General features: G+C 40.8%; 2 protein-coding genes across 3 annotated transcripts in view; both read right to left on the reverse strand.

Annotated features, from left to right (window-relative positions):
* Positions 1–1,290, reverse strand: part of TESK2 (testis associated actin remodelling kinase 2) — a 129,330-nt gene extending 128,040 nt beyond the window's left edge. For both annotated transcript variants that reach the window (XM_062497745.1, XM_062497746.1), the window contains exon 1: positions 596–1,290. The gene's annotated coding sequence lies outside the window, so the exon portion shown is untranslated. The remainder of the gene's footprint in view (positions 1–595) is intronic.
* A 7,506-nt stretch (positions 1,291–8,796) lies between these two features.
* On the reverse strand, positions 8,797–16,001 carry PRDX1 (peroxiredoxin 1). Its single transcript, XM_062497757.1, has 6 exons — positions 15,898–16,001; positions 13,018–13,134; positions 12,037–12,190; positions 11,657–11,779; positions 10,718–10,848; positions 8,797–9,180 (listed from the first exon to the last, which is right to left on the reverse strand). Exons 2-6 carry the CDS (start codon positions 13,121–13,123, stop codon positions 9,095–9,097), a joined length of 600 nt encoding a protein of 199 aa, XP_062353741.1. The 5' UTR covers positions 13,124–13,134; positions 15,898–16,001; the 3' UTR covers positions 8,797–9,094.
* Positions 16,002–16,130: the final 129 nt, after the last annotated feature.

Raw genomic sequence — 16,130 nt, forward strand, 5'->3', positions numbered from 1 at the left:
GACATCCTGGCAACTTTAAAATCCATGCTGCTCATTAGAGAAATCACTTTTGTTCTCAATAATTTTCTTTCTGAATGTTCTGGTTTTATTCTTTGTAAATGTAAAAAATAATTCAGTCGTTGTACTACTTAATTTGATTTTGTCTAAACTTGGGGCAGGTACTTTTTTAGATGTAGCCAGCATTTTATTACCTTGTGTCATGACTCTCCCTAGGGAACAGATGTCCAGTCTTTACAGTCTTGCCTGGGTCACATTTAAGCATTTATCCATTTACAGAGCAGCTGACTGAAATATTTGGAAAGATGCTGAGTAATGTCCATATGAGTGGAGGTTTTACTCATGTTAAGATAACTGACTGAAAAAGACAATTCTTGTGGCCTTTTCTAAGGTAGACCACATTTGTGTTAAAAGTATTTTTAGTGCCAGCACACAGCACAGCCCTCAGAGTTCCTGCCTCAGTTTCCTGGTGAGCTTTCTGTGTGGGGAAGATTGTAAACCTGCACACACGTAAAAGCCGTGGCACAAAGCCTTGTCACATGCACAGGCAAACAAGCACAGAGGAAAATAAAATATTAATGACATTCACGTTACTTACATTGCTGGATAAAACATGTTCAGACAGGAACATGACATTTTTTGCATAACTTTGTCCTGTTATATTTGTTCAGAGGCTGCAGTGCACCTGGAAAACAGGAATTAATTTATCTTTGAGCAATTTGAGGCTCAGATCTCGTTAAAATAATATAATGCATTAAAATATTTTGTGGGAGTTGTTTTGCTAGTCTGCAGTGCAATTCTGTAAATGGACAGGCACTTTTTTCCTTTTGATGGTATCAACACAATGATGAAGAAATACTTACTTGGCAGAACTGAGCCCTTGCTTTTTATACTGGGATTCTTCAAACCTTTTGGAGACTCCACCAGGAAGGTTGCCCTCACCACTGTTCCCTGCTTGATACAGTTGCTCATAGTCTGTTCAGTAACTCATTGTAATCCAAATTCAGGATAACAAGTTTGCTTCCCACCTGTGATCACTGGGTTTGTTCACTGCATTTGCTGTTACAAAATGTCTTTGTTGCTTTCCATGCTTTGTTCATCTCTGACTAAGGCAGACACCTGACTTAGAATGTGATGGAGATATTGTGATGTTTAATTTGAAATGAAATGAAATTTGAATGAATGAAATTTGTTTAAGATCTGCTCTTTTGTTACAGAATTACTTCTGGTTCAAATTTTTTTGGTGTTTCAGAACTTTTCAACTGAACTGTAATTTAACAGCGATTGATTTGAGCTAATGGCTCATACTAGTAACAAAGACAAAATGCTGATTGCCTTAGAAGGATAAATAGAGAGTTGAATCAAATCTATCTTTTTACATTACAATTTAAAGTATTTTGATTTTTTGGTATTGATTTCTTACAAATATTTAATATTTTGTCTTAATTTATTAAACAGATTACCATGGCCACTGCATTTCAATTTCTGTAATTTATTTCTCTTCAGATGGTATTTTGGTTACTAAATACACAAAGTTGTAAGTAAACCTCAGTACTGAGTATTTTTATTTAAACAATGCGGTTCTTAACTTGTGGAGAACTCAAGATGTTCAAGCAAAAATGAATCACGGTGTTTTTAATATCCTAAAAAGAGTGAACTATCTAAGATACACACAGTCCAGCATCTGAAAACTAAGGAAAAATTTGGTTATCTTAGCAGAAGATGGTAAACTATTATCAGAGGCCCACTGGGATATAAAAAACCAAAACCTACAGTACATTATGAGTAAATCTAATAAAGGTTTATCTTGCCCAGGTAATTTCAGCAAGAGCATTAACAGCAAGCACCATGACAGTGCACTTTCATTTCTTCCTGTGTTGTTAACAGTAACAAAAGTTCCAGATGTCCAGTGAGACATAACTGAGGGACTTTCCCTCAATAGCATTAAAGTAAGACCTGTAAGCAGTGGAATTTTTACTGTTAAAACCTTTTAGTGAACACTGAGTCACAGATCCATGTTCCTCATGCTTCTGGGAACACAGTTGTGTCAGGCACAACAGAGTACAAATATTTAGCAATATCCATTCCTACTACAATGATTTTGGAGTCACTTGGATTGGGCATTACTTTCTCTTAGCCAGTTCACTGAGATCCACAGCTGCAGTGAGTAGTTTTCTCCCCTTGCTGGTTGGAATATAATGGCCTTTGTCTTATACTATTGAAGTTTGAGAACCTGTTTGACTAATCTCATCTCTTGGGACAAGACCAGACATGGTGAGGAATGGATCATCCTTGGATCCTGAGGCATTGTGAAGGCATTCTTAGTTTCAGCCCTTGCAAATGTCAAACAAGTAATTGCAAATACTTGGAGAGATTTACGAGTCTCAAATGTGTTCAAGTCGCACATATTACATTTTTAGAGAAGTTTTTCTCTAAATCCAATTTTTTTAACATTATTAAATACTCTTTTCCTCAGTATAACCAGTAGGGTGAGTATTCAAGAGCTAAACAGGAAAAACAGAAGAAATTAAAAGCTACTTGAATTTAAACTCAGTTTTAGCAACAAGGTATTCAGTACATTTCAAGCTAATAAAATAGTTTATGGAGAATTAAGAAGTTTATAATAGTTTCATGCATTTACCATTGTTACTATCTTTATGTTTTCCATATTTTTACTTCATTAACCTAAAAACGAGATTTTTATAACAATTAAAGATTTGACACAGTACCTATTAAATACAAAGCACAGTCTAACCTGGTGACCAGCAGCCATTAGGGTTGTTGCTCAGAAAGAGAAAAACACCTCAGAAAACACTGTTGGGGGGTTTTTGGTATCAGTTTGAATCCATTACACCTCAGTGGTGCAATAATAAGCTTTAATGTTTCTTTGTGATATGAAGAGTGTGGCAAGCTTAATTCCTGATATGGACTTATTTCCTTCTCCCATAAAAAGAGTGGCTTGTAACAATGCTGTTTTCCTCTAAACTATGGAAAACTAAAGATGTTTTGATGTATAAATCAGTGCTGGTGTGTCAGACAAAAATAGCCAACCTTAGGAGAGCAGTGAACTCTTCTGGTTTGTTGCTTTGATGGGGGTTTTTAAAGTCTTGGTAAAATTTCGGGTTGGGTTTTTGCCATGTTTTTGTTTTGGGCTTTTTTTTAGGGCTAGATTGCCCTCCTCTGGATCAGAAGCATAATTTTACTCATTCAGTATAATATTCATGGTCTTTTATTCATTTGTAACCAAAATTACTGATGGTGTAGCTACTATTTGACATGGGTTATGTTTCTGGAAATGCACATTAACTTGAACTGAAATTGAATCAAAAACCCTTTGGATTAAGATTGATGTATTTTGAAGAACAAGATAGTGGCAGCTAACTGGTCAGTGCTGGTGTGGCTATCAGCATTCTTTGTTAAGCCTCATGCAAAAAGTGTATTTAATAAATTAGCTTTGAACACTGACTTCAGCAGCAGCAGTTAAAAACTCTTCCTCTGAGGGAAGTGGTTTTGCTGCTCACTGCAGCAGAGAAACAGCTGCACCTCTGCAACCTGAACTTTCACAGATTTATTTGCCAAAATAGACAAATGTATTCATTAGAGGGTTTTTGCTGTTATGTTGGCTTCCTGTGCTATCATATATCCTGTAACAGATCATCAATCACATTTTCTTCAGAAAACAGAACAGAGCTCTTCCCTTCTAGGTTTTCAAGGAGGAAACAGAGAGCACCAAGGAACACAAATGAGCCTTTCTTTTTTCCTCTGTGACTGAAAAAGATGTTCACATTCCTTGGGAAATACGGTGAGAAACCTGAAAGAATTAAATATCTTGTAATAAAATGAGCAGTAAGGTAGTATAGTGGAATGTTTAAAGTGTCTCCAGTAATATACCAAAATCTGAAAGCTGTGATAATATATGCATACAAACATTTGAAATGGCTACTATAATTCATTTTTATTACATCTATATTTCTCATGTTATCTTTGTTGATATTTGTACATAATGCAGTGAGAAAGCAATTTTACTTTTAATAACTGCATATGTTTTCTTTTCCCCCAGACACCATGAAAAGTTTCTGAAAATCAAACACATTTGCACCGAGTTGCTTGGGCTTTTTTTTCCTCATCTAGAGCAAACCATGTGACAGGAAAATTCCTTTAAGTGGATTACTGGAGTAGTGGAGGGATTTTTTGAGTTTCTTAAATTTATGCAGAGAATCACTGCTTTTTCTGTGAATATATAAAACCTTTTATTCCTTTTAGAGGAATTAGCCTTAGGTTTTAATACCATGTCACAACCTTTTTTCCAGTATTGTTCAGGCTAGTGTTCCTGAATCATTCACTGTTGCTTCAGTCTTCCAAAATGTAAAAGTCTGCCTTATTGTTGTGAATAAAAAAAGTGAATTTGATGAAATACATCAATTTTTGGTTACGTTTTATTAAGTGTAGATTGAAGACTTTTTTCCTTTCCAGACAAAGGATATTGGTTTCATTCATCAGTGCAGATACTTCAAATATCTGTTGCTGTGGAATATGGAACATAACCCTACTGAATTTGGTGTCAGAGGACAGTGCAACCTTAATGACTTCACATATATTTAGTGACATATCTGTACTCCAATGGTCTCTTGCACAGAAGCATTTTAAATTCAGACACGTGTCCCCATAATGTGTGCAGTGATTTAAGTTTCAGGTGAAAGAGCCAAATTTCACGTTGAAGTTCAAACCTTTCATCACTAGGTGTGGTGAGAATTGTTTCCCACAGGCTCAGCTCTTGTTCAGGAACACTGCAAACAGCTCACAGCCTGTTCTGCAGCCACCCAGGGCTGTGCAGCACAGAGCTCTTGGTAATGTAGACTTGTTTGACTGTACATTAAAGGCAAACTCCTGTTTTTTCTTTCCAAGGATTAAAAATAGAACTGCTGTGTTCACAGGCAGTGTTCTTTTTGCTTGTAGCATTAAATTGTATTTTTTTAAAAAGGAGACTGTAACGCTTTAACACTTTCTAAATTAATTGTCCAAGCATGCTGCATTCTACTACTCTGCATTTCCCTCATGTCACCTTTTGCAAATTAGAACCAAGACATTTCTGGTTTAAGTCCTCTATCTGTCTAGCAGTATACATCAGAATATACATTTGCAGGTTTTCATGTAATATAATACTGAACACCAGACCCACTGAAAATTTCAGACTACTAATTTTTCAGACTATTGATTAAATTAACTTGAGTATTTTAACATAATCTTTACATAACTCTTATTTTGATGTGTAACATTACTAAAAGCTGCTTTCATGGGATTTTTGCAAACATACTTTCCTAACCAAAGTGCATAATTTTGCAATACCTGTGAAATACAAAATGCTTGCATTTGTTCTTTGAACTGTATTGATTAGTTGGACAATCCAATAACATATTTAACAAAGGCCAGATTAAAAGGCTGGAGTACTTGCTAAGAAAGTAGTTCCTTTAAACATTAGTAACTTTTTATACTGTTTTTCAAAACTACTGAGAAGCTTGCTTTGTAACAGTGATAATTCTTTAAACATTAAGAGGCAATTTTTTTCTTCTAAGCATCTAAATATAAATATGCAGTTGTTAATTTTGAAATAACTTAACTCAGAAGTTGTACAAAATCTAGTAAAGGTTAGGTTCTGTATGTTGAATATGGAACATCACATCCTATGTATGCCAAGATAAACATACAATATACAGAATTGATGTCTGATGCACAGCTTTGTATTATACATACCAAAAAATTACTGTTGCTCCTACACAAATACTACTATCTCAAAACTCAATTACAAATATCTGTCAGAAACATGAGGGAATTAAAAAAAAAAATCTAGATGAGAGAGCACAATGTATGTGTGTGTATTGGGTTTGTGTGGCTAAGTTTTTTTTGGGGGGGCGGTTAACAGGGGTGGCTTCTGTGAGAAGCTCCTCGAAGCTTCTGCTGTTTCCAAGGGAGCCAATTCCAGTCATCCCTGGGATAACAGAGCTAAGGAGGGGGGCACAATTGTGCAACAACCTGCAACTGGAGAGAGGAGTGGGAGAATGTGAGAGAAACAGCTGAGCAGACACCAAGCCCAGTGAGGAGGGGGAGGAGGTGCTCCAGAGCACAGATTCCCCTGCAGCCTCATTATTTCTCATTATCCTACCCTGATTTGATTGGTAATAAATTAAGCCAATTTCCCAAGCCTGTTTTGCCTGAAACAGTAACTGATGAGTGATCTCTCCCTGCCCTTACCTTGACCCATGAACCTTTCACTCTATTTTCTCTCCCCTGTCCAGCTGAGGAATTATTACATAAATCCCCAGGAATCACAGCAATCAGCTACAAATTGAGAGATCTAGGATAGAGACACAGTAAGATACACTGCAGCTTCCTTTCACCTGACTATTCTAAAGAAATAAATGAATAAAGGTTATATTTATAATAAGCACCCAAACTCGGAAAATATATGTGTAGTCACTCACACATTTAAAAAAAAAAATAAAACCCAACACGTATCACATCTATCCTTCCTGTTTTACATCTTCAGGGAAAATCCCACCAGGCAGCTCCCCATCCTGTCAAACTCAAGTACTGCTTGAGTGAGGTTTTTACCTCACTGGGAAATATGGAACCTGTTGATCATGAAAGCAAGAGCAGTTCATGATTGTAATGAAAATACAATCTGTATCTTGGTACATGGAAAATACCCACCTCAGTAAATTATTAAAATAAAAAACTAAATAAATTATAGTTACTTGAATATCATAAAAGTTGCACCAGTCTAAGATGTTATGATGCAAGGAGGGGGGTGTAAGCCCCAGAACACTTACTGGAGATTCCAAGCTACATCTGAATCAATACAAAGTTTAAACAAAGAAATACACTTAAGACTCTTCTTGGTTTGAAGAAGCTTTGTTACCTGTGTTTTGTGTGTTATGCTCTTGGAAATTTAAGTAATGTAAACAATAAAATGACAGCATAGCAAACCTTCCCAAGAATGACTCATGTGGCTGAATAATAATAATATTAAAAAAATGCTTAATTGCACTGGTTCCCACTGTCAATCATTTGATGCATGCATGTAATACAGTTCCTAATCCACAGCAATTTTGTTTCTTGGCTGTTTCCAGTTTCCACAGTATCATCACTCACCTGTGACTGTGATATTTAAGCAGGTACAGTTTGTAGCCTGTCAGTGTGGGGGAGCTCAAGGTGTGCAGGACACAGGAAGGAAACTCCTCACACCAGAGGAGTGGGATGAAGAAATGAACACAAGAGGTGATTCCACAGGACACTCCTGTGCCCAGATGTGCTGCAAAGCAGCTCTGGCATCTCCTCCTGACAGCAGCCACAGCAGGACACAGCAGCTGCTGGGGTTGGAACCACCTTCCAGACCCTCACCTTCCTCCCAGGGCCTGGGATGGGCAGATAGGTCCTCTTTTTGGAGAAAGGCTCAGGAGCAGAACACCAGAAAACCCCTTTATCCTCTGTGTCCAAGGGTAGCTGACCAAGTAGCTACAAAATCCCTCTGTACAGCTACCTAAAAGGGGGCTGGAGTGACATGGGTTTAGTCTCTTCTCCCAACTAACGAGCAATGAGACGAGGAAATGGCCTCAATTTGCTGCACCAGGATAAGTTTGGATTAAATAGTAGCAAAAATTTCTTCGCTGAGAGGGTGGTTGGGCATTGAAACAAGGTGCCCAGGTAAGTGGTGCAATTATTATCCAGGAAATATTTAAAAACCTATGTAGATGTGGCACTTGGAGACAGTGTCATCCTCCAAGTAAGTGCTGTAATTAATTTTACATTTCAAGGCTAATATAGTAACTAAGGTAAGTTTTACATTAGCTTAGCCCTCACTTTACTCCTTTTCACTTGCTAGAAGAAGTTTGGTAACTTGTTACTCAGCCATACTGATTTATATTCATTTCACTTTGAACTATATAAATGCTCCTGTTACTTATCAATGCTTTCATGGGAAGCTTAATCTGTTATCCTGAGACTTTGGATTTTTTTCAAAATTAAGCAGACGTGATCCAGCTAAACATTACTTCATGGGTATTAGGTACCTCAGTAGATATGGGAGTATTTGGTACACAAGTCCTCAGCTTTGAAGTCCAGTCCTCTCTCGAGCCACCCTGAAATATGAAGCTACACAGCAGTGACAGCTTTGGTGTGATTTAAGGCCAGTCATGTGCTCTGAGTTTCACATAATCAAAATACAAAGATTAAAGGCAAGGCTGAGGACACCTGAGTACAAGATTTTATAATGCCACCCTTTTGATCTAAATCATATGACTACAAGCTAATGAATAACTGGCTTCTTATCACCCCATGACATGTAGTGGGAAAGACTGTGGATGAATGTTGTATCCAAGGAAGTCTGCTTTCCAGAAAGTCCAGTATTCCACTCCCATGGAGACAGCATTCAAGCTCAATGTTGGATTCCCAGGAATGACATGAACAGTAAGTTTTGACTGAAGCAGATGCCAGAATTACTAAGCTGACATGGTGCATGAGGAGATGCCCCACCTTTGTCAGTCACATGCTCCAAGCAATACTACGGTGCCCAGAGTTTAAGCCCAACAGCCTGATCCCTCCATCTAGCAGCCAAGTCATGAAGAGTGTGAGGAGTACTTTATTACTTCAACATGAAAACCAAGTCTTTTTTTTCCCCTCCATTCCAATGGACCTGTAGTAAAAGGCCTTTATGACTCAAGATGTCTACAGAAAGCCTTCAGAAGTGCAGTCTGCACTGCTCCCAGGTCTCCTAATGACTGCATGTAAGAACAGTAGACAGTGTGCTCTTTTCACAAGTTTAATAGAGTTACAAAAGGATACCACTGCTCTATGTAACACATGGCTAACCACAGACATGGCATTGTCACTAAGGTCAACAGGGCTTGATGTACAGATACTGATCGTTAGGATTTGCTATGAAGGTACTGTCAATAGGACAAACTTTCCTTCAAGTAAAAAAGTTACTGTTTATAACTATAACATGATCCCTTGACTCAGATGCAACAACTTAATCATTAAGTTCAATAACTGATACTTGCTCTTTATGTAAGGCATACTAGCTTCCACTCAGGCTGAATGTTTATTTCTGCTTGGCGAAATACTCTTTACTTTTCTGAACATCAGGCTTGATTGTGTCACTCCCAGGCTTCCAGCCAGCTGGGCACACTGAAATGATAAGAATGTTTAAGTCTTACCAGCTGCTCCTGCAGAACACGTTTTACACAACATTAAAGCAAAGTAGCAACTCAGAACACGTACAGATGTTTGCAACACACAGACGGTGCATTCAGTGTCACATTATGCTCCGTTTTGCTTGTTTCTATTTGTTTACTGGTCAGTAACATCCAAGCAACCAGCTGTCTGCCCAGGCAACAGCAGGTTCTTTACACAAGCACCTCTCCTAGCCCCACTTAAAAGCTTCTGGGAAGTTTGACAGCAAAGGTAACACCAACACCAGCAGCCCAGGTCAGAAAGGCCCTAACACCACACTACATTTATCTCCTTGGATCCAGCCAAGTCTGTATTCCCCTTATCTTCAATCCACCCTGGTGCAGCTCTCCAGTTGAATGGGGCAGGGGAAAAAGCGTTCAACTGTCACTGGTTCCCCTACATGGCTATCAAAAAGCCACCATGATGCACAGGTTGCATGGTCTCAAACTTCCAGCAGCTCCTGGAGCAGCATTTTTGGAACAGTGTTCCTTCTTTACTGCCATGGAATGCCGGACACTTGCTCCACTCAGGACTGGCAATTCCAGCCACCGTATGCTCAGCCTCTGAGTGTTGCTACACATCTTACTCTGGTCTGTCCTGATTTAGATGTGACTCCAGTCCTGAAGTTCCAAAGGAAAATCTTTTGCCAGGTTTTGACTACTCAAAGGCACAGCAAACCCCAAAAGGCTTCATTTGCATGACACATGATACTCCATCAAATGTTTGGGATGTATCTTCACATGACATGTTTATATGCCACAGTCATGAGAGCAGCTTATTTTAATAAAACCTGCCACTGTTTTACCACTTCTGAAGCATGTTTAGTATGACCAGCAGCAACACATGTCATTAGTTAATGACAACTGAAGACTACTAATACCTGCATAGCAATTTTGAGTTTCTATAACTTGGTTCTAACTTTTTATCTGCAGTGCCTTTTTTTACTTTCACTCCTGCAGAAAAGCTGCCAGTATCAAATACCTTATTCCTCCCAAACTATGGGGACAGAGACTCTCATCCATTTTACCCTCACTTACATTGACAGAAAGATCAGCAGACTCTCTGGGAATTTAAGTAGTTTGTCTAACAGGCTGCATAAAGCACATCAGTACCGATGGTCTCAACCTACCAAATCTGAGAGCAGAATCTAAACCAAGCTTATTCTTGTAGGCTAAGTTACTACATGTTCTTAATTTGTCTCAAGTATTTTCTGTGTCTAATTGAAAGAGACAATTTCCGTGTGCTGGACAAGGCATCCATCACAAAATTGATTTAAATAAAATCTCAACATAAGCAAGTATTCAATGGACAAATAATTGGAATAGGACAAAGCACTATGGTGTCCCTCAACAAGCAGACTTACAGAACCAGCTGCATTTCAACAGTCACAATTACCTACTGTGCACAGATGTACCTTGCAGTAACCCTTGATTTAACCTGCCTAGTTAATATTGTTCTTCAGAGAAAACATTAAATTGAAAAGCACTCTTACCTTCTCCATGTTTATCTGTAAACTGGAAGGCCTGGACAAGTCTGAGGGTTTCATCAACAGAACGGCCAACAGGAAGATCATTAATTGTAATCTGCCTCAAGATCCCCTTCTCATCAATTATGAACAGACCCCTAAAAGCAAATAAAAAACAGCCCTGGAGTTAAGCACAGCTTTTGAAAGGCTGATTAGACTGGTGTGAGTTTCAAAAACCCAAGTTCATGATTTGATTATGGAATGATTTATGCCATTTACTGTGACCTCTTCCTAGAGACTAACACCTTGGTGTATGCATAGCCATGAAACAGCAGTAGCTGAAATCCCAACAGGAACTAGGAGGGACAGGAGGCAAATCAAAGCACTGACACAGCAGAGAAATGTCTCCTATTTAAGGAAGATACTAGTAGGGAAAAAAACAAGGGAGAGAAACCCAAGGAAAAAACAAATTCAAGGAGAGACATTCTCATATTAAAAACACCTCACTACACACTTCTCAAAAAGACAACAAGCAACAGCTCACCAGTCCTCCAACATCAGGTTAAGAGCTAGCAGAAGTGCATCTCCCTTGACAACTTCTATGAACAGCAGCCTAAAGACTTGGGGTTTAATTAATCTGCACTTTGATCACCAGACTAAACACCTGTAATCACTTCCATGACTGTGAAGATCTTGCATTACTGATGTTCGCAGCTCACCTGCATGAGACTCCTGCACTGAGCACCAGGCAGTCAAAGGGAAGCAGAATTTAACTTAAAAGCACAGGAAGCCTAAGCACCAGAGAACCAGAGAGCATGAGTGTCTGACAGACTGCAGTTCACACCCAGAACAGCCAACAGCTTTAGCTGGCTGCAGGTGTTCAAGTGTACACAAGCTCTGTGTTCATCTGACATGTCCATGCATTGCAACATAACTTTATCAGCTTGTTTACCTCTGGCACATTACCTGTATGCAATGCCTTCATCCTCCTTCAGCACTCCATACTCTTTGGCAATGGCACGTGTTGTGTCAGAAATCAGGGGGATTTTCATAGTGCCCAAACCCCCCTGTTTCTTAGGAGTGTTGATCCTAAAGGAAGAAAAGTTTACCTGTTAAAAATATGAGCAGTTCAGAATGAGGGCTCAAGGTACAACAGAAGCTGATCCTTTCTGCAATATCATACTCAATCTGCCATGCAGCAGTAAAAGAACTGATGCCCAGTTCTGTTCAGAAGCACCTGGCATTACCAATACTTACCAAGTGCCTTTGAATACACTCAGGACTCCATTCCTGTAAGAACTGAGGCCAGGCAGAATAGTCTGTTGGGTTAAAAGGCTGATTCTTACCAAGCAAGGTGACAGAAGTGAGAGTCAACAGAAGCTCCAATTACTTCACAGTTGATTTTCTTGAATTCATCAGCTCTGTCACTGTAGGCAATGATTTCAGTTGGGCAGACAAAAGTGAAGTCCAGGGGGTAGAAGAAGAACACAACATATTTTCCTAGAAAAGCAGACAAGCAGTTAATCTGTTAGATTTTTAAGAAAAAGCAAACAAACCCCACCAAAACACAGGAAAAAAACAAACCCAAACCTAAACAACAACCTTAAAACCCTACCCAGCTGAAGTCCTCAAACCCAGACTGTCAAATTTAACAGGGAATGCTTGTCTCCTGGGTCCAGTCCCATAGGCTTGCCCTAAGTGCAGCTCTGGGTATGCTAAACCAGAAGACTCCATGGCTGACCCCAAACAGAGAAATGCTGAAGAGAGATCTGAAAGGCTACTAGCCAAGGAGACACTTTAACTGAGTAGGTGAGTAGTCTACACCTACTCATCATCCTCATGCAGCCTGCAGCATCACTAGAAATGTATTTCTAAAGCCATCAACATGAGTACTTGGTAACTTTAGGCTTTCCCTTTTTGTTTTCAGTGAAGCTATTTTTTGCAAAACATATTGCCAGCCCTCTAGAGAAGAGGACTTTGTTGGTTAGATGAAAGAATTTACTTTCCATTGACGAGACAGAAGATGTTGCTGTTCCACAAAAAAGTTACACCAGTCTCAATATGATACAGGGCAATGAGCCTGATGCAAGGTAGCACTTTAGAGGAGTTTTATGCTCACTGGTAACAGTTATCAGGCTAGGACATTCAGTCATGCTGCTGACAGCCTTCTAAGCATATTCCAGCAACCACTGCACAAGTTCTTAACTTCAGTCCACTGCCAAGTGGTCACTATCATTTCAAAAACAAACCAAGATGTATCTTCAGATACCCTCCAGTCCTTCCTATGGCCATACTATCTGTGTCATTAGAGAAGCACATGGAATTACCTTTGTAGTCAGAGAGTTTGATGTCTTTGAACTGTCCATCTGGCATTACAGCAGTGGCAGTAAAGTCAGGGGCTGGTTTGCCAATGAAAGCCTTTCCTGAAGACATCTTGATTTAACCTAGACAGGAGTTAACACCAATACGGTTTAGATGGTAGCACATTTGCACCTGGAAGGAAGGACTTATTCAAAGCATTTTATCAATCTAGATTAAACACCTAAGTTTATCAGCTCTTGGTCTTGCAACAAGGCTTAAGTGTTAGTTAATTAAATGAGTTTTGACACCTGGGTAATTAAGACACTACAGAGACTGCCAACACTTCAAAACGTAGGGCTCATGACCTCCTAAAGATACAGTAATGGTTATCCAACCAGTAACAGCTCAGAGTCTGGGAAAGGGCTAGCCTAGAGCTTTAGTAGCACTCAGAAAACCATCCCATTCCACATGGTTAAGGAGTAGAAAGTCTGTTTTTTAGAACTTCCAGTAAGAACCTTGTTTAATTTTACAAGGGAATTTAAGACCTCAAACGTGATCTTCCTGTTCATTCTGACAGAAAATAACTTCTGTTAATCCTCAGGGAACATTGCTCTGCATAACTGCACTTTAACCTTTTGAACAATTCAACCCTTTTTTACTTGCAACCAGAAAGACTCGTAGTATACATGGAAATCATATTCTATGTTAATTACAATTTCACCAAGTCTAAATCAGTACAGCCAGGTTGTTTCCCCTTTAAGTCTACTGAAAAAGAATAAAAGGGTACACAAGGACAAGTGAATGCTACTTCTGGCTGTCTGCCCCAAAAGTTTGTCATCTGTAATACACCCTGTGCAGTATTTTTGCTCAGTCTGGGAACTCAGTAAAACACTTTAGACTTCCAGAGCATAATCTTTCAAATAGGCAACTCTATAAACCTAATTTCTGCAGATCACAAATATTCTTAAAAATTATTTTATTCTACACACTGCAGCACTGGCTGCCTCAGATAAAAAACACCTCAAAGGTTAGCATAAGTCTCACGTTGCTAAGGAAAGCCAAGAGCCAAGGATTGTTCCAAGTTGTGCCTGCAAGGCACCAAGTCCGTTCTAAAAACGGTTAAGAACACCTCACTTCTTGGCTCCTTCCCCCTTGCTAGCCACTTTTTTCCTGGAGAACTAACCCACAGGTCAAACATTTAGCTTTGAACCCACACCTAGCCTTTTTAGCAGTGGTTTAGCTTTTCAAAGTTTCTCTTGCACACCCTGACAGTAATGATCCACCTCTCAGTTTTCATATTGAGAAGTGCCTACACATTCAGCATTTCTAACTGTGCAACAAAGCTCCTTATCACCATGTTCATCCAAGGGTTTTTAACTGCAGCAGACTGGGAGAGAATGTGGTGGCCAGGACTGGAGATCATTTGTAGGATGCAGTGAAGGAGCCTGGCAGGGAGATATCAAGAATTCCGTACCCACAAACACAGCTGTGATTATCAAAATGCAATTCTGCAAGAGGGACAGGCAAACAGCCTACACAGTATTTATTTGAGATGCCTCCAACTAGCGACTTTTATCTTCTAAGCAAAGAGCTGCTCGGCCTGGAGCGCATGACCCCACATTTTTATCACTGAATTACATTATTTTCTGTTATCCAGACTCAAGGTCATCCTTTTGCCCAGTACTATGCCAGTCCTTCTATATTTGTTCCATTAGCAATCCTCTGGAGCATTTCACTACATATTCAAGGTCAGTATGCTCTTTGATAACTTCCCCTTTCTAAGCTAGAAGTTATTGCCCCTTTCTCCGGTAATTAAAATCTTTTAATATTTTAGGAGATCTCAGTTGCTTCACACGGCAAGAGAACCACGTGCTTTCCTCAGAGCATCCACTGGGACCTGCTAACCCTTCTGCTTTTCCGTGCGGGGTCAGAGCGTGTTCTGCTCGGATTTTTAACCACAGCATTTCCTAACCTGCAGAGGAGCAGACCACAGAATCATTGTTACTTCCTTTCATTCTGAAGGAAAGTAGAACGAGCACCATAAATCACATACACTCGAATCCGGCCAGAGTATCTTTGTTGCTCATAGCCACAGACGGCCTCAATTATCTTCAAACTGCAATTATAATAAGCCAGGCCTACTCTCTTGAACGAGTTATTTCATACCTTTAGGGTGCCTTGAACAAAAGCGAGAGGCCGTTTCTAAGCACACTATAATCCTCCCACTCTGCCACCTTCAGCCTGTCACGGAAATGCGGTCAGGCCATCGCAGCCGCGGTCCCCTCGCGATACCGAACCGCGGGCATCGCGCACGGACCGCGGCACGCGTGGTGCTCGAGGGGTTCCGAGCCGACCACCGAGCCTTTCTTTCCCCCGCTCAGGCCGCCGCTACACGGTTCTGGGACAGGGGAACCCGCTCCCTGCATGGCACCGAGCCGCATCCAGCGCCCGGGTTTTGTTTTTTCCAAGGCTCAGAAGCGAGATGCCGCCGGGATCGGGGGAAGGCGCCGCTCAGTTCCCGGCAGGAGCTCAGCGCGCTCCCCCCCGCGGGCGCTGCCCACGGCTCCTCCCCGCGCAGCGCTGATAAAGGCCGGAGCGTTGGAAGGACTTATCTGCCCCCTCTCCCCACCAAAAAACGCCCAAACTAACACCAGGAGGAACTGAACACGGGGGTACAGGAGGCAGCCGCAGCAGCGGGATCCTTCGGGAGCGGGGAGAAAGGGCTCGACCTGCGCGCCTCGCTCAAGGGCGCATCTGCCCAGAGGGGGAGGGGAAAGAACAAAAAAACCCACCCAAATTAGCAACAACAACAACAACAAAAAACCCACATAAAAATACAACGAAATTAAAACGAAATAAAAATTAAGCACGGTGCAAAGCCCCCAACGACCCCCGCGGCCCCTCACAGTCACTCGGAGCGCGGTCCCGGTCCTGGTCCTTGTGCCGGTCCTGCACACGCAGCAGCCGCAGCAACTCCACGGACTGCGGCAGCTCCGCCGCGCCGCCCCCTTTATAGCAGCGCGGATCTCGCGAGCGGACGCGGCGGGGAGAGGAGGGCGGCAGCGCCTGCAAGGGCAGCATGACTTGGCAGATCCGGGGCCGTCGGGACGGGAGTGAACGCAGATTGTGCTCTGGAGAG

This window comes from Cinclus cinclus, chromosome 8 (assembly GCF_963662255.1).
Source record: "Cinclus cinclus chromosome 8, bCinCin1.1, whole genome shotgun sequence".
Classification (NCBI taxonomy): domain Eukaryota; kingdom Metazoa; phylum Chordata; class Aves; order Passeriformes; family Cinclidae; genus Cinclus; species Cinclus cinclus.

Excerpts from the sequence above, each read along its gene's own strand:
- PRDX1 (XM_062497757.1), bottom strand. The coding sequence starts at position 13,123 with ATGTCTTCAGGAAAGGCTTTCATTGGCAAACCAGCCCCTGACTTTACT. Across the intron at positions 11,780-12,036 it reads CACTTCTGTCACCTTGCTTG|GATCAACACTCCTAAGAAAC; the intron begins GTAAGAATCAGC and ends TTCTTCCTTTAG. Across the intron at positions 9,181-10,717 it reads TACAGATAAACATGGAGAAG|TGTGCCCAGCTGGCTGGAAG; the intron begins GTAAGAGTGCTT and ends TTATCATTTCAG.